Source organism: Sciurus carolinensis, chromosome 11 (assembly GCF_902686445.1).
Source record: "Sciurus carolinensis chromosome 11, mSciCar1.2, whole genome shotgun sequence".
Taxonomy (NCBI): Eukaryota; Metazoa; Chordata; class Mammalia; order Rodentia; family Sciuridae; genus Sciurus; species Sciurus carolinensis.
The window spans coordinates 68427716-68455458 of NC_062223.1; the positions used below are offsets into that span (position 1 = coordinate 68427716).

At 37.1% G+C, this 27743-nt stretch overlaps 2 protein-coding genes across 2 annotated transcripts in view; both read left to right on the forward strand.

The window, feature by feature from the left end:
• The window catches only part of LOC124959501 (olfactory receptor 10A3), a 46020-nt gene that overhangs the window by 8509 nt on the left and 9768 nt on the right, over nt 1–27743 (forward strand). The window lies entirely within an intron of this gene.
• Nucleotides 22192–23145, forward strand: LOC124958115 (olfactory receptor 10A3-like). Its single transcript, XM_047515822.1, has one exon. It carries the CDS (start codon nt 22201–22203, stop codon nt 23143–23145), a length of 945 nt encoding a protein of 314 aa, XP_047371778.1. The 5' UTR covers nt 22192–22200.

Sequence of the window (27743 nt, forward strand, 5' to 3'; positions counted from 1 at the left end):
TTTGGTTTATCCAGACCCCAGAGGTCTTCTCACCACAAAGATTGTAGCAGGGGACACTGTCTCATTCTCTGGTGGACCTGCTCCAGTGACAACAGATATCAAAAGATGACTTGATCTCAACTGCCACCCTGGGCTCTCCAACCAGGGAGCCGCCATCTTGCAGGACTCCCCCTTAGGTTGTATCATAAATTATGTTAAGAACCTCCACTTCATTCAGCTTAGTACTCAGATCTGGCTGCAATATAAATTAGACAACCTAAGTCTATAGTCTGAATTTGGAATTTGGGAACTTTGACCCCCAAATTCTCCATGATTTAGACAATTTCCTCCAACAAAATAGCAAATGGTCTGAGGATTCCTACCCCAATGCTTTCTCTTACCTTTGCTCAAAGTTCTCATTAAGCCAGCCCTGCTCTGCTCTACAATTAATTCTCACTGCCTCCCTGCTCCATAAGCCCTTTAGATCAGGTCCTGACCCGCAGCCCTCTTCTTCATTTAAAGTCAAGAGGTGGGTTGGATTCCCCTTCACCCAGGTGTTGGGAATGTTGGTCCTGACTTGCTTCAGTTTCTTTTTGTGGGAGAAATTTGGTGCATGGGACAGAGGAAGACTTGGGACAACTGAAGGCAACTGGCCAGGGCCACTCCCTGGTGCTGCATGAAGATCTCATGACCAGAGTCTGACCCTGACAGCCCTGAGGGATACCAAACATCAACCTTGATCTGCCTCTCTTTCTGATTGCTTCTACCCCAATTCTGTCCATACTATCTACTTCTTAAGAGAGATTCTCAAAATAGAGTTCCCCTAGCTTTAAAATTAGACTCTCCTCATCTGACAAGAAAAAGACCAGAAAATCTGTCTCATTTAGAGTAATACTACCCCTCATCTGTCCTAGTTCAGTAATCTATTTATTTTTCCAAGTGAAGATATCATCCAGAGCACTAACAGGCTTGTCTCCTACTTTAAATTAAGGTGCAGAATATGAAATCATTGACCTGTGAGGATGAGGACCCACAAAGACAAAGGAAACATGTAAGAAATTTTTTTTAAGGGCACAACTAGCTGGCAAATGTCCTCCCTTAAATTAAAAGCATTAATCACAGTTGAGAATAATTTTCTGCATCCAAACCTCCTGGCCTGATTACCAGCTGGGAAACCAGTTTGAGACCAAAAGGATAAAAAGTGCCACTTTTAAATTCAAGTGGCTTATGGGTCCTAAATGGCTGACTGTCTTAGCTCCTCTAGGCAATCTACCATGCTCCTTTCTTAACAAGGTGCTCCCTAAATACTACAGCACAGGGAGAAAAGATGGAATGGTTTCATATATACAAGTGTTCTTTACTTGGAGAATCTTTATCTAAGGATTTCAGAGCTCTCTCATTCTTCCAATATCTGAACTGACACTAATATGAGCCAAGGTGCACTCTGATCTGATAAAGATGTACTGCATGCTCCTTTAACTAGAATAATTACAGTTCACTTTACATCTAACATTTCCAATTGTACAGGCCTATGTATTTAAGTCATAATGTGAAGGTTCGATAAGCTCTATTTTAATTTCCTAACAGTTTAAATCTAATAGAGGCTTTAATAAATATCTGTAGCATTTTCTCCTACCTGTGAAGATCAATCTACAAACAGCTACAAGATCTCTGTTTCCTGTTTTATGTATGTGTGTACACCTGTATGTTGTATTGTGTCAACATCAATGGAATCAATCATAAATGTTTTTAGAGGAGACATCTGATTAATTTACAAAGTTAAAGTGCTAAAAACCATCAACATTAAAGATAAAACCCAGTATTCTTATTTAAGACTGGTGAAACTGGCTTGCTGGATGTTTAAGACCAAAACTTGGAAACTAAAATTGAGGAATAAAACAGTCAAGAAAAAAAAAATAGCCAATATTTGGCTCTTTCCCTCTGAGGTCAGCCTGAACCCAGGGAACAATGGGACTTCTCTAAGGGCTTTTTGACTCTGGGATACATGACCTCCTGATCAGGGAGATTAATGAGATCCCAGAGAAGGGAAAACCAACCAGTGCACATGCTGCAAAGAGAAGGGTCATAGGAAACACTGACCCATCCTGGCAGATGACACTAAAGGAGCTAAGAGGTTGCTCACAAGTTCCCAAGAGTGACCCCCTGAGGAAACTAAGCTGACTCTTAACAATATATAGGAACAAGGTCAATTTGACCAGCTTGGTCTTAAATAGCTAGCAAAAACAGTTATAACCAAAGTACAGCAATACCTGGGTATTAAAAGAAAAGACAATAGTTCTTTTAATGGAACTTAAGACATACACTGTTTCAGTTCCACAGCCCTGCTTGCCCCCCAAAATTCTGAGGCTTTTTTTTTTTGTGTGTGTGAGGCTCATATTTACCCCTGCCTACCTAAAACTGGACTGGTCTCTGTACCTTGGTCTTCCTTACTCCTCAAATTGACATTTTACCTAACAACCAAGTCCTATTCACTCCAACAACAGCACACACAGACACAGAAGAGCCCTTCAAATTATTCCCTTACTATAAAAAAGTTATCAGGACAGGTTATTGAAGACATCCAACAGGTTTCTAACTCAGTATTGACTTTACAAAATCAATTGGACTACCTGGTATCTGCTGTCCTGCAAAACTGGTCGGGGAAGAATGCTGTTTCTATGTAAACCAAATGGGAATGGTAAGAGACAAGGTTAAATGACTCCAGGACCACCTGGAACAGTAGAGATGAGAACTAGCTGATTCCTGATGGTCCTCAAGTAGCTTCTTTTACAGTGATGGGCATCCCAGTTCCTATAACTATGGGTTAAGATATGCATGTGTTGACCGTGAAAATACTTGTGTGTGGATTCTAGGTCATAATATCAAACCTTATCATGGAAGACGGGAGAATGGGAAAAGTGAAATGGCTCCTACTGTATTCAATGGGAATCCCATCTCTGCAGACAAAAATGTCAATGCCTCAAACCTGGAAGGCACAACTCAAGCCCTGGGGGCAGGTCAAGAAAACAACCAAGGTGACTGAGGAGCAGTTGAGGAAAAATGGGTCAGCCCATTAATCCTACTTCAGGGCTTATTCCTTTTCTTAAAGCTTGTTTGGATGTGTTAAAATTACAATCTCAGGTCCTGGCCATGGCTAATGCAAAAACACCTAATTTTGATGATGAAGACGTTTGGCTGAAGGGATTTCTTCCCTTGATTCTTTTAAATACTTTTCTACACATGTAGCTGGGTTACTAGGTATAACTGTACTGTTAATTTTATTTCTTTTCTTGTTTTGCATAGACTGTCAAGCAGAATGGTGATGATTAAAACATCAGGAGAATATGGTTCTAAAGTTAATTATGCTCACTGTGCTTTAAAGGACCTGAACTAGTGAGATCATGGAAAGTGCACACTGAATCTGAGTGGGGCATAATGACCCTTTGATTAAGGAGAAAAATAAATCTCCAATTCTATTACCTGCCATGTACTTTAGGTGTACTTCCTGGCATTTTAGAAGAACATATCCTGTTTTGCCACTAGGAAAAATGTTTTCCTAGCACTAGCACACTAGTTAATCTTCATCTTTTTCCTGATAACCTTCCTTCTCTGTATTCTTAATTTTATATAGAAACAACTTCTTATTAAGGTGACCTTTTTAGCTCAAACTGCCTCCCAGGATCACATCAAAGCCGTTCTACTGTGCTCACAATCTGTCTCTCTGAAACCACAAAAAGGGACTTCACCTATGATGACCTTGAGCCTCCTTCCATATACACCCCTCCTCAGCCTAATTCCGGGATCTCCATATTTTTCCCCAGAACTCTGAAAGAGGGTGGTCCCCCTATTTTGCCTCTTTTCAGCAGGAAGCAGCCAGACATGATATTGATACCCCTATTCATTAACCCTTTCAGAGTCTGGAATGAAGGATATGGAAAATAACAATCTCCAGGGAGAAAGGAGGAAAATGGGTCCTGGGGGGAGAAAGCAAACAATGGATTTTGGACTTTCACCATTTCCCAGCAACAATGGGTTTTGAACTTGCACAACTGTTTCCTCTGACTGCCCAACTGATGCATTCTGCTATGATTCAGGTCTCACTTAAACTCTATAAAAATCAGACTCCTTTTGTAATCAGTTGCCATTTTTCTCTCCTGAAAATGTGCCCTTCCATAAAGCATAGTTGGTCTGTTGAGGTCTGTCACTGTTTCTGTTATTTTTGCTTTCATTTCCTACCTTGGAATTTTTAAAAGGGAAGTGGTTTTCTGTGGGCTTCCTGTAGCAGTCAGATTAAACATGTGAATACTTCTGAGTATCTTGCACACATGTAGGGGTGGGTTGCCAGAAAAAGACAGAACACAAGTTGGTAAATGTGGTAGTGTTGAGGTTGGGACTGGGCACCATACATGGCATAATTGCCCTCGTGGTCTAGTGAAGTCTGGGATGCAGTGGTTAAGAAGCGGGTGAGTGGTCAGGCAGTACATTAAGTCTGATATGTGCAAGGTAGCTTGACACTTTCAAAGAAAATCCACTTGGCCAGTGCAGTTTTAGTATAAATTGTCCCAACCTTGGCTTCCTTTTTATGTCTTTCTATATCATATCAGTATGCAAACAGATGTGAATAAAACTGGAATTAAGCTCATAAAGACACAAGGTATGGAACAAAAAACTGCCTATATATTTTCATCCTTCCAAGGAAGAAACAGGTTCTGCCATACCCAATCCTTCCCTTCCTAAATGCAGTATGGGGAGGACTTCTTTTTCATTCTCATTATTTCAATCCAGAGGCCAAGATTTTTGTCTGCCTCTCTAAAATGGTATTTGAATTGCTACTATCTGTCATAAGGAGCTATTTTAGGGTAATTTTTGAATTTTGAGAACCTCATTTCTAGGACTACTTCTGACTCTCTTTGCTCGTGGTTTGGGCTATCCCCCATTCTCCTTGGAAATGAACTTCTTACATATCTCTCTGTTAAAAGGAAACAGAACTCTCCCTTCATTACTCACATTTCTTTTTCTTTTTTTTTTTTTTGAGGTGAAATTGTTCTCCATATTCAGAACTTTTTTTAAAATTTATTTTTATTGTAAACAAATGGGATACATGTTGTTTCTGTTTGTAAATGGAGTAAGGCATACCATTTGTGTAATCATACATTTACATAGGGGAATGGTGTTTGATTCATTCTGTTATTTTTTCCTTCCCCCTCAACTCCTCCCACCCCTCTTTTCCCTCTATACAGTCCCTCCTTCCTCCATTCTTGCCCCCCTCCCATTCCCATTATGTGTCATCATCCGCTTATCAGCTTATCAGCGAGATCATTCATCCTTTGGTTTTTTGAGATTGGCTTATCTCACTTAGCATGATATTCTCCAGTTTCATCCATTTGCCTGCAAATGCCATAATTTTATTATTCTTTATAGCTGAGTAATATTCCATTGTATATATGCCACAGTTTCTTTATCCATTCATCAATTGAAGGGCATCTTGGTTGGTTCCACAGTCTGGCTATTGTGAATTGAGCAGCTATGAACATTAATGTGGCTGTATCTCTGTAGTATGCTGATTTTAAGTCCTTTGGGTATAGGCCGAGGAGTGGGATAGCTGGGTCAAATGGTAGGTTCATTCCAAGTTTTCTAAGGAATCTCCACACTGCTTTCCAGAGTGGCTGCACTAATTTGCAGTCCCACCAGCAATATATGAGTGTACCTTTTTCCCCACATCCTCTCCATCACTATTGTTGCTTGTGTTCTTGATAATCGCCATTCTAATTGGGGTGAGATGGAATCTTAGGGTAGTTTTGATTTGCATTTCTCTTATTACTAAAGATGGTGAACATTTTTTCATGTTTGTTGATTGCTTGTAGATCTTCTTCTGTGAAGTGTCTGTTCATATCCTTAGCCCATTTGTTGATTGGGTTATTTGTATTCTTGGTGTAGAGTTTTTTGTGTTCTTTATATATTCTGGAAAGTCGTGCTCTATCTGAAGTATGAGTGGCAAAGATATTCTCCCACTCTGTAGGCTCTCTCTTCGTATTGCTGATAGTTTCCTTTGCTGAGAGAAAGCTATTTAGTTTGAATCTATCCCAGTTGTTGATTCTTGCTTTTATTTCTTGTGCTATGGGAGTCCTGTTAAGAAAGTCTGATCCTAAGCCAACGAGGTGAAGATTTGGACCTACTTTTTCTTCCATAAGATTCAGAGTCTCTGGTCTGATTTCAAGGTCCTTGATCCATTGTGAGTTGATTTTTGTGCAGGGTGAGAGATAGGGGTTTAATTTCATTCTGTTGCATATGGATTTCCAGTTTTCCCAGCACCATTTGTTGAAGAGGCTATGTTTGTCCATTGCATATTTTTGGCCCCTTTGTCTAGTATTAGAAAATTGTATTTAATTGGGTTTGTGTCCGTGTCCTCTATTCTGTACCATTGATCTACCTGTCTATTTTGGTGCCAATACCATGCCGTTTTTGTTACTATTGCTTTGTAGTAGAGTTGAAGATCTGGTATTGCGATACCCCCTGCTTCGCTCTTGCTACTGAGGATTGCTTTAGCTATTCTAGGTTTTTTATTCTTCCAGATGAATTTCATAATTGCTTGCTCTATTTCTGCAAGGTACATCATTGGGATTTTAATTGGAATTGCATTGAATCTGTATAGCACTTTTGGTAGTATGACCATTTTGACAATATTAATTCTTCCTATCCAAGAACATGGGAGATCTTTCCATCTTCTAAGGTCTTCCTCAATTTCTTTCTTCAATGTTTTGTAGTTTTCATTGTAGAGTTCTTTTACCTCTTTGGTTAGATTGATTCCCAAGTATTTTATTTTTTTTGAGGCTATTGCAAATGGAGTTGTTTTCCTCATTTCCCTTTCAGCTGCTTCATTGCTTGTGTATAAAAATACTTTAGATTTATGCATGTTGATTTTATAGCCTGCTATTTTGCTGAATTCATTGATGAGGTCTAGCAGTTTTCTGGAGGAGTTTTTTGGATCCTCTAGACATAGAATCATGTCATCAGCAAATAGTGACAGCTTAAGTTCCTCTTTTCCTATTCGTATCCCTTTAATTTCTTTAGTCTGTCTAATTGCTCCTGCTAGAGTTTCGAGGACAATGTTGAATAGAAGTGGTGAAAGAGGACATCCCTGTCTTGTTCCCATTTTTAAAGGGAATGGTTTCAGTTTTTCTCCATTAAGAATGATGTTGGCCCTGGGCTTAGCATAAATAGCCTTTACAATGTTCCGGTATGTTCCTACTATCCCTATTTTTTCTAGTGTTTTGAGCATGAAGGGGTGTTGTATTTTGTCAAATGCTTTTTCTGCGTCAATTGAAATAACCATATGATTCTTATCCTTAAGTCTATTGACATGATGGATTACGTTTATTGATTTACAGATGTTAAACCATCCTTGCATTCCAGGGATGAACCCCACCTGATCGTGGTGCACAATTTTCTTAATATGTTTTTGGATACGGTTTGCCAATATTTTGTTAAGGATCTTTGCATCTATATTCATCAAGGATATTGGTCTAAAATTTTCTTTCCTTGATGTGTCTTTTCCTGGTTTGGGTATGAGGGTGATATTAGCTTCATAGAATGGGTTTGGTAGGGTACCCTCATTTTCTATTTCCTGGAATACTTTGAGAAGTATTGGAATGAGTTCTTCTTTGAAGATCTTGTAGAACTCGGCTGAGAATCCGTCTGGTCCTGGGCTTTTCTTGGATGGTCGATTTTTAATGGCTTCTTCTATTTCATTGCTTGATATTGATCTGTTTAAATTGTGTATGTCCTCCTGGTTCAGTTTGGGAGGAGCATATGTCTGTAGAAATTTGTCAATGTCTTTGGTAGTTTCTATTTTGTTGGAATAGAGATTTTTGAAGTAGCTTCTCATTATGTTCTGTATCTCAGTGATGTCTGTCATGATATTTCCTTTTTCATCCCAAATTTTAGTTTAGTTTTCTCTCTCCTTCTCTTTGTTAGTGTGGCTAAGGGTTTGTCTATTTTGTTTACTTTCTCAACGAACCCACTTTTTGTTTTTTCAATTTTTTGAATTGTTTCTTTTGTTTCAATTTCATTGATTTCAGCTCTGATTTTAATTATTTCCTGTCTTCTACTACTTTTGCTGTTATTCTGTTCTTCTTTTTTTAGGGGTTTGAGCTGTAATGTTAGGTCATTTAGTTGTTGACTTTTCATTCTTTTCTGGAATGCACTCCATGCAATGAATTTTCCTCTTAGTACCACTTTCATAGTGTTCCAGAGATTTTGATATGTTATATCATCATTCTCATTGTTCTCTAATAATTTTTTTTATCTCCTCCCTGATGTTTTCTGTCATTCATATTTCATTCAATAGCATATTATTTAGTCTCCAGGTGTTGGAGTAATTTCTGTTTTTTATTTTATCATTGATTTCTACTCTCAGTTCATTATGATCTGATAAAACACAAGGCAGTATCTCTATTTTTTTGCATTTCCTAAGGGCTGCTTTGTGGCATAACATATGGTCTATTTTCGAGAAGGTTCCAAGTGCTGGTGAGAAGAAAGTGAATCTGCTCGTTGATGGATGGAATATTCTATATATGTCTATTAAGTCTAGGTTATTGATTGTGTTATTGGGTTCTATGGTTTCTTTGTTTGATTTTTGTTTGGAAGATCTATCTAGTGGTGGCAGCGGTGCATTAAAGTTACCCAGAATTATTGTGTTGTGGTCTATTTGATTCCTGAAATTGAGAACAGTTTATTTGATGTACAGGGATGCACCATTGTTTGGGGCATAAATATTTACTATCGTTATTTCTTCCTGATTTATGGTTCCCTTAAACAGTATGAAATGTCCTTCTTTATCCCTTCTGAGTAACTTTGACTTGAAGTCCATTTTATGTGATATAAGAATGGAAACCCCCACTTTTTTACTGAGTCCATGTGTTTGGTAGGTTGTTTTTTCCCATTCTTTCACCTTTAGTCTGTGGATGTCTTTTTCTATGAGATGAGTCTCTTGCAGGCAGCATATTGTTGGGTCTTTCTTTTTAATCCATTCTACCAGTCTATGTCTTTTGATGGATGAGTTTAGGCCATTAATGTTCAGGGTTATTATTGAGATATGATTTGTATTCCCAGTCATTTGGCTTATTTTTGGTTTTTAATTTGGCTTGGTTTCTCCTTTGAGTGGTTTTTCTCTAAGGTAATTCCTCCCTTTGCTGACTTACATTGTTGTTTTTCATTTCCTCCTCATGGAATATTTTGTTGAGAACATTCTGTAGCACAGGCTTTCTATTTGTAAATTCTTTTAACTTTTGTTTATTGTGGAAGGATTTTATTTCATCTTCAAATCTGAAGGTTAGTTTTGCTGGGTATAGGATTCTTAGTTGGCAAACATGTTCTTTCAGAGCTTGAAATATGTTGTTCCGAGTCCTTCTAGCTTTTAGAATCTGGGTTGAGAAGTTGACTGCTCTCTGTATTGGTTTCCCCCTATATGTAATCTGATACTTTTCCCTCATAGCCTTCAAAATGCTATCTTTATTTTGAATGTTAGGCATTTTCATTATAATGTGCCTTGGTGTGGATCTGTTGTGATTTTGTGTATTTGGTTTTCTGTAAGCCTCTTGTATTTGATTTTCCATTTCATTGTTCATGTTTGGGAGATTTTCTGATATTATTTCATTGAATAGGTTGTTCATTCCTTTGGTTTGTATCTCTGTGCCTTCCTCAATCCCAATAATTCTTAAATTTGGTCTTTTCATGATGTCCCATAGTTCTTGGAGATTCTGTTCATGATTTCTTACCATCTTCTCTGTTTGGGCAACTTTATTTTCAAGATTAAATATTTTGTCTTCATTGTCTGAGGTTTTGTCTTCGAAGTGGTCTAGTCTTTTGGTGATGCTTTCCATTGAATTTTTTATTTGGTTTATTGTTTCCTTCATTTCAAGGATTTCTGTTTGTTTTTTTTTTTTTTTTGAGACTCTCTATCTCTTTGTTGAAATGATCTTTTGCTTTCTGCAGTTGCTCTTTCAACTCCTATTGATATTATCATTCATTGCCTGTATTTGCTCTCTTAACATCCTTTGCGTCATGAATCATCTTAATCATGTATAATCTGAAGTCCTTTTCTGACATTTCTTCTAACATACTGTCATTGGATTCTATTAATATAGAATCTAGATTTGTTTGGATCATTTTCTTCCCTTGTTTTTTCATGTTGTTCATGTATCTTCCCCTCTAGCAGTGCAGATCTGGGGTATTGCAGATTTCCCCCTATAGGCTTATAGTGGCCCTATAGGTTTCCAAAACCCTTTCTTTAAGGGGAGATCAATATTAGCAGTGCCCAATTCATACACTATGCAATCCTAGACCAAATAACCCCTATGAGGACAATAACAGAATTGTAATAATAAACAGAATGAGTTCAAATATTGTCTTCAGTATCACAAACAGATTTGCAATAAGGTCTGCCATTTCAAATGGAGGACAAAGAGGATGCAGAGGGATGTAGTAGGATGTAGCTGTTAATGGGATAAGAAAAGAATATACAGAAGTTCTAGATAATAGAAAGGGTGAGGGTGTAATCAAAGGAAATTGGATGTTAGCATGCAAAAAGGGAGATAGAGACTCTGAGAGAACAGGTAAACAGAAGGAAAAGAGAGCCAAAAAAAGTAAAAAAATAAAAACTTAAAATTGTTCAATAAGGAGAAGAAAGAAAATCTGCACTATAACAGTCATATAGTATTCAGACCTCCCAGTCTTCAGTAGACTGATACATGAGAGGTAGCTGACAATGAGTTTCAAGTCTCCAGCAGGCATCTCATGATGGGATTTGCCCCACCTGAAGATCGGAGTTATGGCTTCCAGGATTATCCAAGATGGCCGCTCTGGCTTCCAAATGTGTTGGCAAATGGGGAGCTGCAGCTCAGTGTGTGGATGTGGTCTGCTGGAGGTCCTGGAGGTGGGATGCGGTTGGTCAGGCACGGGTCCTGGAGGTTGGGTGTGTTTGGTGTGGTTGTGGGATCTTGGAGGCCGGGTGCAATCAGTCGGTCTGGGGTCCTGGTGATAGGGCTCAGTCAGTTGATCTGGGGGTCCTGGTGGCAGGGAGCAGTCAGTCCATGTGAGGTCCCCAGAGGCAGGGAGTGATTGGTTGGGCTGAGGGATCCTGCAGACGGGGCTGTCAGTCTGGTCAGGGGTCCTACGGGGCCTGGCTGTTGTCTCAAAATGGCGGCAGCCACGTGTAGTCAAACCTGCAGGTACTGTGGCAGAGAACTTCCAGGCAACAGCAGGCAGCTGGCACTCCACTGGCGATCTCGGTCAGTCTGCTGGCAGCTGTCAGACGATCGGGAGGTAAATCTCTGGTCGTGGGTGATGGGTAGGTGAAAGGCAGGCAATGGACAGGCAAGAGGCAGGCAAATGGCAGATGATAGCCACCTGACAGTGAGCAATTTGCACTCAAAAAAGGCGTTGATATGCTCCAGACCTTTTTTTTTTTCAGAACTTTTTAATATCTGGATACGCCAAGATCTTAATGTAAAGTGCCCCAAAGAGCAAACACTGTCTCTCCCTCCCCTGCCAGTGCCTACGAGCCTGCTCACATTTCTTATGCAAACATAGCAGAAGGTCTAGGGGAAACTGTGTTCCTCTTTATATATAAAAGGTGGCTCAGGATTTTGGAAGGTAAGATACTATAATCTTGATGATTCCCTCCTTCTGGAAATTCTTCCTGTGACTACTGGCACATTAGTTTTTTCTAGTCTCCTTCTAGGTTACTGATTACACTTCCTGAGGTATCTAAGATTTATGTGTTAGTATTACTGCAGTTCTGCTTTTCATCTTCTTATGGTACATCCTAACTTTAGGAGATGGTCCCTGTTGCTAGTGATAGTACTAACCTATGTGCAACAACTCCTCAAATTTGGAGCTACAATTTCTCTTTTGAGTTCTATATCCATGCTATTTGCCCATTCTTTATGGGGAAGCCTAATATTCAACAATTTGAATAAGCTAGAAACCAAGACAGAGGGGTAGAGAGTTAAAAAAAGTCATTTTAATCTTTCTCTCATTGTTATTCTCTTCAAAAGACTTCATGATGAAAAATGATTTCTATCCTGTATTTTTCTTGCTTATTTCAGAGATGGCATCTGAAAACATTCCCAGGAATTGTTTTTTACATAAAGTTGTAGGGATATAGATATGTAAGGAAGAAAGGGACCATGCAAGTTGAATCCACCATAATGGATTGAGAAGTCCTGGCATAGAGAAATGTTCAATAAAGCTTTATTGAATATGTAAATGTCCAGGAACCACTTTGTTCTCAATCTTCATTGAAGTGAGGGGTCAATGTAATTTATTGAAAGGGCAAAAGAATGAATATACCTGGTTCTAAGTACTGAATATATGCCTTTGTGAAGTTACTTATTTTTTAATTCTAAAAAATTTATAACATGAAAATAGTAGTATTCGTAATTTAGGGATATTTTAAGGCTTAGAACCATTTCTCTTTTGCTACCACTACTAAAGTAGCAGAAACAATGATAATTATAAAATATAATACATTTTAATGCTTTTATTGTATGCCAGGCTTTGTGTTAGCATTTATAACTGTGCTCCCTTTGAAAGACTTACATCCATGTTCTGTTATATCTGGGTTTCTTTCCCTGAATATTCAGTTGATATGCATTAACAATAATGTTTCCCTGATATTTTAAATGTCTTTTCTTGTACATTTATGTATTTGTCTGTGTTGGGCACACCTAGAACTAGAATTTCTAGGGAACATACTATGTGTATCTCCAACTTTGGGAGAAAGTGATGAATAATATTTCAAATTGATTGTATAAATATACTTTTTAAGCAGTATTTAGGAGTTTCCAGTATTCCAAATCCTTGTCAATATTTTTCCACTTTTACTCTTCTGGTGTATGTGTAGTGGTATCTATTGTGGGTTGTTGTGTTTTACTTTTTCTTTTTTTTTTGGAACAGAATCTTGCTGTGTTGTCCAGGCTGGTCTCAAACTCCTGGGCTTATGTGACCCTCTTTCCTTATGGGTAGCTGAAACTACAGGCACATACCAGTGTACTCAGCATTCTACTTGTGATGTTACTTTGCATTTTTTCATGAGTAATGATGTTGAATGTCTGTGCATATCTTTATTGATCATTTATATAGCATTTATTATGAATTGACTATTCATTTTTTTTATTCATTAAAAATGTTTACAGTACACTCATGGACATACATGAAAAAAATCCTCAATGGAATATGAGCAAATGGAGTCTAGCAATGTATACAATGAAGTGTACATCAAGCAGGATTTATTCTAGGTATATAAGACTGGCTCATTATTTAGAAATCAATTAATAAAATCCATGACATCAACAGAAAGAAGAAAATTGTGATCATGGGAAAATCATGACAAAATCCAATATTTATTCACGATAAAAATTCTCATAATATTAGGAATAGAGGGAAATTTCCTTAGTTTGATGAAGAAAATCCACAAAATCCCTATAGCATAAGGCATACTTAATTGTGAGAAACTAGTTCCCATTATAAGATCAGGAACAAGGCAAGAGTATTTATTCTAACAATCCTATTTAACATTGTGTTGGACATCTTAACCATCAAGAAGACAAGAAAAAGGAATAAAAAGCATATCAATTGGGAGGGAATAAAATAAACTATCCTTGTTTAAAGATAACATGATTGTCTAGAAAATCCCAAAGAATTGATTTCAAAATTTCTAAAAAATAAGTGAGTAAAGCAAGGTTTACAGGATACAAGTTTACAAGCAAAACTCTATATCTTTCCTATATATCAGAAATGAGCAATTTGAATTTGAAATTAAAAGCACAACATTCATCTTAACACCCAAGGTAAAATGGGTGTAAAACTAATGAATTACATATAAGGTCTCTATGAGGAAATCTACAAAATTCCAGTAAAAAATTAAATAAGATATCGGTTTTCCCCAACATGAATTATAGATGACTAAAATCTATGAGACTGACAATACCACATTCTATGAGAATGTGGATGAATGGGAAGTCTAATTACTGGTGGGAAGGTAAAATAGTGCAGCCACTTTCGGAGATAGTTTGGCTGTTTCTTATAAAGCTAAACATAGTCTTACCATATATGTGATATGGCAAACGTGCTTCTAAATATTTACACAAATGAGTTGGAAACTTATGTTCATATAAAAATTGCATACAAATATTTCTAGCAGTTTTATTAATAACTGGAAGCAACCAAAATACCCTTTAATAGGTGAATGAATAGACACAATGTGGTATATTGGGGCAATGGAATATTATTCAGTGAGTAAAAGAATTGAGCTATTTAGGTGTAAAAAGACACAGAGGGGCCTTACGTGCAATTATTAAGTGAAGAAGTTATTCTGAAAGCCCATACATGGTATAGTTCCAAATATATGACATGAAAAATGTAAAACTCAGGAGACAGCAAAAACATCAGTGGTTGCCAGAGTTTGCAGGGAGTGGGCAGGGATGACTCAGTGGCAGCACCGGCACTTTGAGAATAGTGAAACTGTTCTCTATGACACTACAATGATGGACACATCACATTACACATTTGTCAGAACCCACAGAACTGTACGGTAAAGTGTGAATCCTAATGTAAAGTAAGGACTTTAGTTAATAATAGTGTAACAATATTGGTTCATCAATCTTAAACAGACGTGCCATACTAATGCAAGATACTAGTATCAAGGGAAACCCTGCAGAAGTGGTGGTAATGGAGAAGGCATATGCAAACTTTTCGCACATTCTTTTTAAAAATACAGCTTTACTGAGGTACAGCTGGTACACAATATACTGTACCTGTACACATGGATGCAATTTGGTGAATTTGGACATATACACGTGTGTGAAGCCATCACCAAAACCAGGTAATAGATGTATGCATTAGCACCAAAAATTTCCTTTGGTACCTCTTTTTTCCTTTTCTCTTTTGAGATGGAGCTTACCTTCCATCTCATCCATGGCCCAGCTGGGCTGGGGAAGTGGAATAGGCTCCTGAGAGAAGAGTGTAGGTCTGCCTTGAATGCTCTACTCTTTTCTATTGATCTACTTATATATTCTTTAGGAAAATACTTATTTTTATTTTTAAGAATCCTCCATACTGTTTCCCATAGTAACCGTAATAACTTATACCCCACCCACCAATGTACAAGGGTTTCCTTTTCTCTACATCCTCACCAATACTTGGCATGCTGCCTTCTCAATAGCAGCCATCCTAATTGGTGTGAAGTGATAGTTCATGGTGGTTTTGATTCACACTGGTCCAATGGTTAGTGATCAACACTTTTTTTATATATATGTTAACTACTGTGTCTTCTTTGGGAAAGCGTCTACTTAGTTCTTTGGTCATTTAAAAATCAAGTTATTTGTTTTTTGCTATTGGCATATGTGAGTTCCTTGTATATTTTTGATGTTAATCCCTTTCAAATATATGGTTTGCAAATATTTTCTCCTAATCCATAAGCTGCCTTTTCATTTCGCTGGTTGTTTCATTTCATTGCAGTGTAGATGCTTTTCAGTTTGATGTAATCCTACTTGTCAATTTTAAACTTCTGTTGCCTAAGCTTTGGGTGCCATATAAAATCATTGCAGATTTTCTCATTTTATTCTAAGAAGTTTATGTTTTCAGATTTTTACATTCAAATCTCATGTCCATTTTTAGTTGACTTTTGTGTATGACATAAGTTAGGGGTCCCATTTCATACTTTTGTACAGATGTCCGTTTTTTCTGTCACCTTTTATTGAAGAGACCATCTTCCTTAATGTTTATTCTTGGTGCCCTCGATTATTGCTTTTGAAATCCAACTAGAATTAGATCATTTAAGTCTTCATGACAGAGGAAATTATTTCATATAATAACAGAGAGGAAGGTACTCGAAACAGTTCTAAATTGCACATGCTAGTCTATTTTGGTAAATTCCTTCTTTATCCTCTCTCTTACTCTTCACCTTAACTACTTACTGATGCTCTCTGGCCATTTAAATGCCCCTCAGAGCTTTCTAAGGCAAAACTTTAGCGTATAAATTTAGCATCCCTCTTCTCCCCAATTCTTGGTGCTTGGCATGGGTGTCATTTTGAACATCTACCAGACTGTAGTAAAATCATGGGAGATTTATCTCTAGGCCACTTTGACATTGCATGAGAAATTTTCTGTATCCACTTGTGTCATGGTCATTATGGAACAATACTTTCTTCTGAACAAGTTAGAATTTCTTCTTCATTTCTTTGCTAATTTTTAAAGTGCATTATAATTATACATAATAGTGGGATTCATTATTACCTATTTGTACATGCACAGGATATTACAATATAACTTGCTCAATATCATTCCCCAGTGTTTCCCCTTTCCTTTCCCCTGGTCCCTTTCCTGTAATCTACTGGTGTCCCTTCTATTTATTTATTTCATGAGATCTCCACCACCCACCTTTGTTTTCCTTTATTTAGCTTCCACATATGAGAGAAATATACACCCTTTGACTTTCTGAGTTTGGCTTATTTTGCTTAACATAATGCTCTCAATTTGCATCCATTTCCTGAAAATTACATAATTTTTATTCTTATTTATGACAATAAAACTCTACATTTTCTTTATCTATTCATTCACTGGTGGATACTTAGTCTGGTTCCAAAGTTTGGCTATTGTAAATTGTGCCATAAACCTGGGTATCCTCCTTTTTTTTTATCATTGGCAGAAACGCACCTTTTCCCTAATGCATTGCTACTCATCCTGCTGCCTGCTGATGGGACTTACTCCTGTTGCTTTCCTTCTTTGTTTATAAAAGACTCATAAGAAAGATGATAATTTCTGTATGCTACACTTCCTATTGCCCACTTCAAGGGTCCCAGTGGAATTTTTTACTACAAAAGAAGGAGACTGGAACATCTCTATATTGCTCATAGAATCCCTTCTACAGTCAGACTTTCAGCTTGTTTGATGAAGGTCAACTCAAAAAAGACTTCTTCATTAGTGAAGTGTGCAATTATTTACCCTTGACTTTGTTTAAGATGCTTTCTCATCATTTCTGAACTTAGGAACCAGCTCCAAAGGTGTGCAGAGCCTTTGAAATGACTTGTTTGCAGACTTCTCTGTCCCTGTTTCTAGTTATTCTTCACCTTCTCTTTTGGCAACATTTGAAATCCTCTCTTATTCACCTACCACATTCATATATTCAATGTACAATTCATATTCTGCAATATTTATTGTTTTACTGTATCTATTTCATCCTATTTCTACTTCTGTTACCAGTGTTAAGTGCAGGAGTACCCAGGGTCCAGGTTTTTGTGGTCCTGAACAAAGAAATGAGTGAGACCCAAGAGGTTGGCAGAACAGAGTAAACAGAGCTGTGGAGTAGCTCAAAGCCCTGTCTACATAGTGGAGCTCATTTTTCATTGAGCTGCGCTAGATCTCTTTTAGTTGGAACTGGAACTGATTGGCACTTTGGTTGATAGCTGAATCTGATAGAATTTCTTTTCTACTGACCATGGATAAATTTCCTTTTTCCCTGGAAAATGCACAGATGGGGGTCAAACAGAATGCTAAATGATATGTTAACTAGCAACAAGTTAACTTTAGGTCAGCCTCTCAGGCTAGGTCCAAGTTGGGGGGTCTTCGCCTTTACGGGCTTGAATTCCACATGTGGTCTTCTAACTTCCTCCCTTTAACTGCAAGATGACTCAGTTTTCCTCACAGGAAAAATATCAGGGCAGTGTGGTGGGTGGGATTGAGGGACTCTAGGTGGAGCTGAAAGGCCTAAGGGGTGTTCTTTTTCTATACCTTCCCCAGGCCCTATTTCCTACCTAACATTTCTGATCAGTCTGTCTTGCATAAACTACTAATGCAAATGTATTGGTCCTCAGTTTTCATCTTACCTTCCTATTTTCATACAATAATTTGAAGTATACAATGCACTTTTTCTCATTTGCATAGAACATTAATGTGTTGAGTCACTATTTTTCATTGACCTTCTTCCTCTATGAACAGTACTTTCATTTCTCTCAGAAATTTTTTTTTATTAAACATTTTCAGCTATGCATAGTTGAAACAGATGCCATACTCAGTTGTGGGGTAGAAGCTATGAAAATTACATATTAGGCAGTATGTCCTATCCCATTCAAAGTCACAGTATCTGGTTCATGCGTGGGCATATAATCCCAACATAGTGAAGAAGAGGAGTTCTTTGATTAGTTTTTGTAAATGAAAACCCTTTTTCCTCAGGATGAATAGTATATTTTCCACTGGACATGGTTAGAGAGGAAGTATCCATAAGTTTTGTTGACAGCCTTGTTGTCACTAGGAGAAATCTTTGGAAAGAAACCCACTCTAGACAAGCAAAGATCAGAAATGGAGAAAAGGAACTCAAGTCCTGGCCACATTACCTGTGCTTTGGATAAAGCCAAACCTGGAGGCTCATTTATACCTACACTTTGCTGATATTGAGTCAATGGTTCATTGTTTGAGTTGGTTTAGATTGAACCCTGAGTCCCCTGATTATTATACAGGTCTATGAGGTTAATAACATTATCTTTATTTTACCAAAAAAATTACAGAGAAGTTATATGACTTGCTCACAACCATACAGCTAGCCCTGATTGTTTTAACTTCAAGTTAAAAAGCTCCACCTATAAAAATTATCTGAAAGATCTTGCCAATTTTGGTGTTCCATACATATTCCTACCAGAAATCATAAAAAATTTTGATGATGACACCTGGGCTTTTCACCAAGTAACTCCAGTCTACTAGGCTTAACACATTGGTATCATTGCATAAGCTGTCCATCCAACCAACTGGATCCTCTGTCCAGATCACTGTGCCCTTGCTCCCAAGCACAGTCCTTCCTCCCTTCTCCCTTCTCCATGGTGCCTATTTACTTAACATTCATTCAGTCACTGATTTCATTTTCTTAATGAGGGAGGTCATGATGGAATTGAGTCTCTTGTGTGAAGACATATTTATTATTCCCTATAGAAACCATGAGGAGTGGTGTTCCATGTTTGTGCAGCCAAGCAAGCTTCCTTATCTGCATAGAGGAAAGTCTGTAAAAATAAAGTATAAAGTTCTCCAGGGAAAGTTTTCCCCAGGGCATACAACTCAGTGCTGTGTAATGTTATAACATCAAAGCAACAAATCACTGAGTTGCATTTATGGTAGTGTTTCTAAACTAAAGAGGTGAAACATTTGATTAACTGAGATGAAATCAGGAAAAATCAATAGGTAAGGAAGGAAGATTCTTCTTGTTTATCTGTTAGTGAATTTAACATTTATAGGTTCTCCTACTGATACTTATCAAGTAATAACTCAGTGTTCAGGTAAGAAAGTCCATTGCTCTACCTTTCATATTCACATAATAGTTTGAATAATAATTAGAGCTGTAGAATTGGTTGCTTGCACAAACCATCAACTCACAGTGGAATACGACTGAGGGGCAGGATGACGGTGGTAAGAGTCAAGGAAAATCATGTAAAAAGAAAAAACCTAGAGGAGGGAGTTATTTGCCCAAGGTTATAAAGAAAGTTGATTCTAGAGCCAGTAGCACATGTCATTGAATTAGCCAAATTAGCATTTCCTTCATGGTAAAGGAAAAATATGGAGAATTCAGGTTCATTTTTTAAAAAATCCCATACGAAGGCATTAATTTAAATTTGTTCCATAAATTTACTTTATCAGCTGCCTAAAGTTGCTCTATTATAGTAGGATACTCTAAATTTTATTTTCAAACTTATTTACTTTTATACCTATGAAACTGAATGTATCATTTTGTCTATTAGAAATCAGACTTAGGTCTGGGGATATAGCTCAGTTGGTAGAGTGCTTGTCTTGCAAGCACAAGGCCCTGGGTTTGATCCCCAGCACCGCAAAAAAAAAAAAAAAAAAAAAAAGAAATCAGACTTAAAGTTTATTTTTTCCTGAAGAGTCCATTTTACTTATTTTAGGAAATTATTTGACATCCCAAGTATATTATTACTGTTAATACAGGTATTTGGTTTTAATTTATCAATAAATCAATAAATCAATCTGCCTTTTACTCTGTTAATGTCCTAATGATTTACACGTAAGACATTTCATGTCTTCAGCTGATTGTGTCCCTCTGTTGGCTTCTTTATTTCCCACACTGTATTTCTTCAGGTTTTCAAAGTCTCACAAAAAGGTCAGAAGTCCTCCATTCTAGTATGAAGTTATCATCAAATACCTTCTACTTAAGAGGCCAGGCTTCCTCCCTATATCTCTCTCCTCCACCTAATGGCTTTTATGTTATGGTTTGGATTTAGAATGTCTCCTCAAAAGCTCATATGTTGAAAGCATGGTCCCTAAGGCAGCAAGGTTCAGAGGCGTTTAGGCAATGATTGAATCATGGGGCTCTGACCTTATCAGTAGATTAGTCCATTTGTTGGATTAATCCTTGGATAGCTCAATGGACCCCTGGAGGTGAGACCTCATTAAAGGAAGTAGGTCTCTGTGGGGTGTGCCTTGGAAAGGTTTATCTTCTTCTCAGCCCTTTCCTCTCTCTCTGCTCCCTGGCTGTCATGAGCTGAGCTGCTTTTCTCTATCATACCCTTCCATGATATTTCTGCCTTAGAGGTGGCAAACTATGGACTGAATGCTCTGAAACTGTGAGCCAAGATAAATCTTTCCTCCTCTAAGTTGTTCTTGTCAATTATTTTGGTCACAGTGATGGAAAGCTAACATACCTTCTATCCATGACAACCTGTGATGATGATTATTTGCATTTGTATTCCATTCAGAATTAATCTTTCTTTCATTTAAATTTCTAAACCAGTCAAATACTTATCTTAGAACCAGAAAGACTGTTGAGGGTTATTTGACTGTTTCTAGTTAGGCAGATGGGGAACCTGAGCACAGGGAGAGAGAGAGACTCATTTTGGAGGTCATGGCAGAAACAGGACTGGCTCTCAACTCAGTGGTATTTCCAACTCTACAAGAGCCTGCAAACATCTACAGAAACTGAAATTAAAAGTAAGCTCTTTCTGTTCTTTGAGTTCCTTCAGATATTATGTTCCTCAAGGCTAGAGTGTGGGTTTTCCTAATTTTAATATTTATTTCTCCATCCATTCAATAAATACTGTTTAGCATCTATTATACCATGTACTACCTGTTCCAGGCATTGTAAATGTAGCAAGGAGTACACCAAAGTTCTTGTCCTCCTGGAGCTTACATTCTAGAAGGGGGATTTAGATACCAACAAATAAATGTTTTATTTCAGTTGTTGGTGAGTGTTACGGTGAAAAATTAAACAGGGAGATGGGAGTTAGGAGCCTCTATTGTATGGCTCAAGTTTACATGCAAGTATACAGAGATCCTCTGTGGTAGAGTTCACTGAGTAGGTAATGATTTAATGAGCTTCCTAATGTAAGGGAGAGGGTACAGTGAGGGGAAGGAAGAGAGAGAGTGAGAGAGAGAGAGAGAGAAGGAAAGAGAGGGATTAAATCACAGGATCAGAAGGATTCTAACTGGTATTTTCTATAGCTCTAAAAGCCACCTTATGACACAATGATGGGCCATGAAAACAGACCTCACTGAGGCAAATTTCAATATTAGAAGCCAAGTCTGGACTAAATCAGTATCCTTAAAGCCATTTTACTTATGTCCATCTAAGAAAAATGAATCTGCAATTCAACCCCTTTTGAACATTTCTATATTTTTCTATAAAGTATCTATATTTTTATTTTTTATGTTTAATAAAGTAATACAAATGCATTTTGAACTTTGGTATTTATAATAAATATTGACCAAAAAGTGTTCAAATTTGAATTATCATTAATTTTATTTTTTTCTGCATTTATTGATATTTGTCTTATCTGAAATTCTATTTTAAAATGCACATATAATGATAAAATTAAAAAGAACACAGATGCATACATTAGTGTAATGGACAATGGATTCTAAATAACACAACATTCGTACATGCTTTAAGAATAGATTTAATTTTTTGCTACATAGCAAAAAAGTTGCCAGAGAATACCTGATATTCTGTTTTAAATAAGATTTCTAATCTTCACTTCTTATTTTGAAGATTCTCTGTTACAAGTTGTTGACCATTCTTCAAAACTGCCAAACTGATGTTCTCTCAAAATGTGTGTCATTATATCTTCTGATACAAAGAAGAGATTTGACCTTTCAACAATTGGACTGTGATCTCAATTTTCATTTACTATGTCTACAAAAACAATATAGGGATCCAGTATTACAATGAGAAGACAAAATCAAAGCTCTGTGATTGAATTCATCCTCTTGGGCTTCTCTAACTTCCCTGAACTCCAAGAGCAGATCTTTGGGGTTTTCTTGGTTATTTATCTGGTGACCCTGATGGGAAATGCCCTCATCATAGCCGCCATCTTGCTGGACCAGACCCTCCACTTCCCCATGTACCTGTTCCTGCAGAACTTATCTGTGGTGGAAGTGAGCTTCAGTGCAGCCATCATGCCTGAAATGCTGGTGGTCCTGACCACTGAGAGAACTACAATTTCTTTTGTGGGCTGTTTTGCACAGATGTATTTCATTCTTCTTTTTGGTGGAACTGAATGTTTTCTTCTGGGTGCAATGGCTTATGACCGATTTGCTGCCATCTGCCATCCTCTGACCTATCCCATGATGATGAGCAAAAGTGTGTTTGTGAAATTAGTAATGCTCTCATGGGTGTCAGGGATCATGGTGGCTACTGTGCAGACCACATGGGTATTTAGTTTTCCCTTTTGTGGCCCCAATGAAGTTAATCATATATCTTGTGAAACCCCAGCAGTGCTGGAACTGGTATGTGCAGACACTTTCTTGTTTGAAATCTATGCTTTCACAGGCACCATTTTGATTGTTTTGGTTCCTTTCTTGTTGATACTCTTGTCATACGTTCGAATCCTCTTTGCCATCCTGAAGATGCCATCAACAACTGGGAGGCAAAAGGCCTTTTCCACATGTGCCTCTCATGTCACATCAGTCACCCTCTTCTATGGCACAGCCAGTATGACTTACTTACAGCCCAAATCCAGCTACTCACCAGCAACCAAGAAACTGATGTCATTGGCTTACACGTTGCTCACGCCCCTGTTGAATCCACTTATCTACAGCCTGCGGAACAATGAGATGAAAAGGGCTTTGGTGAAATTATGGCAGAGAGCAGTGGTTTTACACACAGTGTGACTTATTGAGAAACCATGTGATATTTTCTCCTTCCCCAACATAACTCTATTTGAATTTAATAAATGATGATAACAGATTTTATTTCCTGGCACTAGTGTTTACTTTGTTGAGTTCCTGGAGTTTGGAAATATATCAGGAGATTGTTCTCTCTTAATGCCGCAGTGTTGTCATTTGCTTTTAAGAGATACTGAAGTTTCCACAGCACATGGTACAACCATCAAGTCATGCATTTCCCTATTATGGGCATCCAGGTAATTACCAGGGTATTATTATTAAGATGATGCTTCAATAAATATCTAGTTCAATAGGTTCCTATGTATTGATGCTTTTATTTCTGTGTGATGGAGTCCTTAAAGAGAGAATGATGGAATGAATAGTTTAGTGCTTATATATTTTAATAGCTATTGTTTTAGGATTACAAGGAAATGTAATAGGTTACTTTTCAAAATTCGCTTGAGGGCCTATTGAGCCACACTGACAGAGCTTCAAGAGACCAACATGGTGATGTGATTTTTATTTCTGGAGTAAAAGTTAGTTCCAGAAAAGACTAAAAATACGCTTATTTTTGGAGGCTCAAATAGGATTTCTCTTTTTTATTTTAAACAAATATTTGTGCAATGTTGTTGATCAGAGAATTACATGGGAAGTTTCCTGAGTTCTTACCTGCCAGTGTTGGTATCATTTTCACTTACATACTACTGTTTTAGAGACCTTTCTTTGTATTACCATTTCAATTGCCCTCAGACATTTTGTTTATAACCAAAAAAATAATTATTTTTGTGGTTTATTGTGGGAAACAAATGTAATTAATTAATTGTAGCCCTGTGTCACATCACTAACTGTGTGGCATATAAATGCATTGCACAGATTACAAAATTTGGAACATTTCATGCTTGCTTTCTATTTCAGTGTTGCTCTTAGAGAATAATGAGGGACCTGTTTATGAACTCTGTATCAAATCAGCATTATTGCCCTAATTTCTTCTCTGGGGATGGCAATAAAGGAGTAAAACACAATTCTTTTTCAAGCTGTCACTCATTTGTGGGAAAAATAATCCTCTATTTACAAGTATTTCTGCCAAAAATTAAAAGTGGGGGTATAATATGAACTGGATTTTCACTAAAAGCAATTTCATCAGAAAGTTGAAACCAATTTGAGTAATATTTGAATGTTGTATATTCTTTTCATCAGAGCATTCAATAAGCATTCTTATCACATTCTGTTTTTGGATTCTGTCCTAAAATTTCCTCATTGCTCTTAAAGACATAAATGAAATAAGTCCATTAAGGAAATAAAAAATTGTTTGAAAGCTAAAATCCAAGAAAAATGTACAACTTAAAATACACATCTTGGGCTGGAGTGTTGCTCAATGGTAGAGCATTTGCCTGGCATGTGAGGTCCTGAGGTTGATCACTAGCATTGCAAATAAATAAATAAATAAATAAAATACAAATCTTTATTATAATTTTTATTTTTTAAAATTTATTTATCATAATTTGATTCAGTTAGGAGTGGATTAATGTGAATGTCCCTGGGGAAATAGTCTTGACCCCTGAGGAATTCCAAGTTTATTGGAAGATCACTTAACTTTGGATCACTGAATTCAAAACTTTCCTATTTCTCTGTTCTTAGTAAGAAATGGAATTGGAACTGGCACCAATACACATAATGACAATCGAAACATACTAAACTCCATTTGGTAATAACTTTGACAATAAACAGTCCCAAAAGACCTAGTTTATCCTTCTCGGAATTTGAGTAATTCTGGCACCACCAGCTTTAAAATCTGATGCTTGTTAGTAGGATCCATTTTCTTATTAAAAAAAAAACAATTTACAGGTTTTAAATCTAATACCAAGATTTCTAAACACAATCAGTGCAGACAAGAAAAAAGTGAACTTTTAAAATGAAAACTCTGCCCTAAAATTTCAGACCAATATCCTTAATGAACATTGATGCAAAAATTCTCAACAAAATTTTAGCAAATCACATACAAATATATATTAAAAAGATAGTGCACCACGATCAAGTGGGTTTTATCCCAGGGATGCAAGGTTGGTTCAACATTCGGAAATCAATAAATGTCATTCACTATATCAACAGACTTAAAGTTAAGAATCACATGATTATTTCAATAGATGCAGAAAAAGCATTTGACAAAATACAGCATCCCTTCATGCTCAAAACACTAGAAAAAATTGGGGTAGTGGGAACATTCCTTAACATTATAAAGGTCATCTATGCTAAGCCCATGACCAATATCATTCTAAATGGTGAAAAACTGAAAGCATTCCCTCTAAAAACTGGAACAAGGCAGGGATGCCCTCTTTCACCACTTCTATTCAACATCATCCTTGAAACTCTAGCCAGAGCAATTAGACAAACCAAAGAAATTAAAGGAATATGAATTGGAAAAGAAGAACTCAAAATATCCCTGTTTGATGATGACATGATTATATATTTAGAGGAACCTGGAAATTCCACCAGAAAACATTTAGAACTCATAAGTGAATTCAGTAAAGTAGCAGGTTACAAGATCAATGCTCATAAATCCAATGCATTTTTATACATAAGTGATGAATCTTCAGAAAGAGAAATTAGGAAAACTACCCCATTCACAATAGCATCAAAAAAAAATAAAATACTTGGGAATCAATCTCACAAAAGAGGTGAAAGACCTCTACAATGAGAACTACAGAACACTAAAGAAAGAAATTAAAGAAAATCTTAGAAGATAGAAAGATCTCCCATGTTCCTGGATAGGCAGAATTAATATTGTCAAAATGGCCATACTACCTAAAGTGCTATACAGATTCAATGCAATTCCAATTAAAATCCCAATGATGTACCTTGCAGAAATAGAGCAAGCAATTATGAAATTCATCTGGAAGAATAAAAAACCTAGAATAGCTAAAGCAATCCTCAATAGCAAGAGCGAAGCAGGGGGTATCGCAATACCAGATCTTCAACTCTACTACAAAGCAATAGTAACAAAAACGGCATGGTATTGGTACCAAAATAGACAGGTAGATCAATGGTACAGAATAGAGGACATGGACACAAACCCAAATAAATACAATTTTCTCATACTAGACAAAGGGGCCAAAAATATGCAATGGAGAAAAGATAGCTTGTTCAACAAATGGTACTGGGAAAACTGGAAATCCATATGCAACAGAATGAAATTAAACCCCTATCTCTCACCCTACACAAAACTCAACTCAAAATGGATTAAGGATCTCGGAATCAGACCAGAGACCCTGCGTCTTATAGAACAAAAAGTAGGTCCAAATCTTCAACTTGTTGGCTTAGGATCAGACTTCCTTAACAGGACTCCCATAGCACAAGAAATAAAAGCAAGAATCAACAACTGGGATAGATTCAAACTAAAAAGCTTTTTCTCAGCAAAGAAAACTATCAGCAATGTGAAGAGAGAGCCTACAGAGTGGGAGAGAATCTTTGCCACTCATATTTCAGATAGAGCGCTAATTTCCAGAATCTATAAAGAACTCAAAAAACTCTACACGAAGAATACAAATAATCCAATCAACAAATGGGCTAAGGAAATGAACAGACACTTCACAGAAGAAGATGTACAAGTAATCAACAGATATATGAAAAAATGTTCAACATCTCTAGTAATAAGGGAAATGCAAATCAAAACTACCCTAAGATTTCATCTCACTCCAATTAGAATGGCGATTATCAAGAACACAAGCAACAATAGGTGTTGGCGAGGATGTGGTGAAAAAGGAACACTCATACATTGCTGGTGGGGTTGCAAATTAATGCAGCCACTCTGGAAAGCAGTGTGGAGATTCCTCAGAAAGCTTGGAATGGAAACATCATTTGACCCAGCTATCCCACTCCTTGGCCTATACCCAAAGGACTTAAAATCAGCATACTACAGAGATACAGCCACATCAATGTTCATTGCTGCTCAATTCACCATAGCCAGATTGTGGAACCAACCTAGATGTCCTTCAATTGATGAATGGATAAAGAAACTGTGGCATATATATACAATGGAATATTACTCTGCAATGAAGAATGATAAAATTATGGCATTTGCAGGCAAATGGATGAAATTGTAGAATATCATGCTAAGTGAGATAAGCCAATCTCAAAAAACTAAAGGACGAATGATCTCTCTGATAAACGGATGAGGACATATAATGGGGGGTGGGAGGGGTTAGCTTAGGGTTAGGGTTAGGTTTATGGTTAGGGATAAGGAGTGTGGTAAGAATGAAGGAAAGAAGGACTGTATAGAGGGAAAAGAGGGGTGGGAGGGGTGGGGGGGAAGGGAAAAAAATAATGAATCAAACATCATTGCCCTATGTAAACGTATGATTACACAAATGGTATGCCTTGACTCCATGACTCCATGTACAAATAGAGAAAGAACATGTATCCCATTTGTATACAATAATAATAAAAAAAAAATAAAATGAAAACTACAGAACACTAAAGAAAAAAATTGAAGAAAACCTTAGAAGTTGGAAAGATCTCCCATATTCTTGGATAGGCAGAATTAATATTGTCAAAATGGCCATTCTACCAAAGGCACTATATAGATTCAATGCAATTCCAATTAAAAT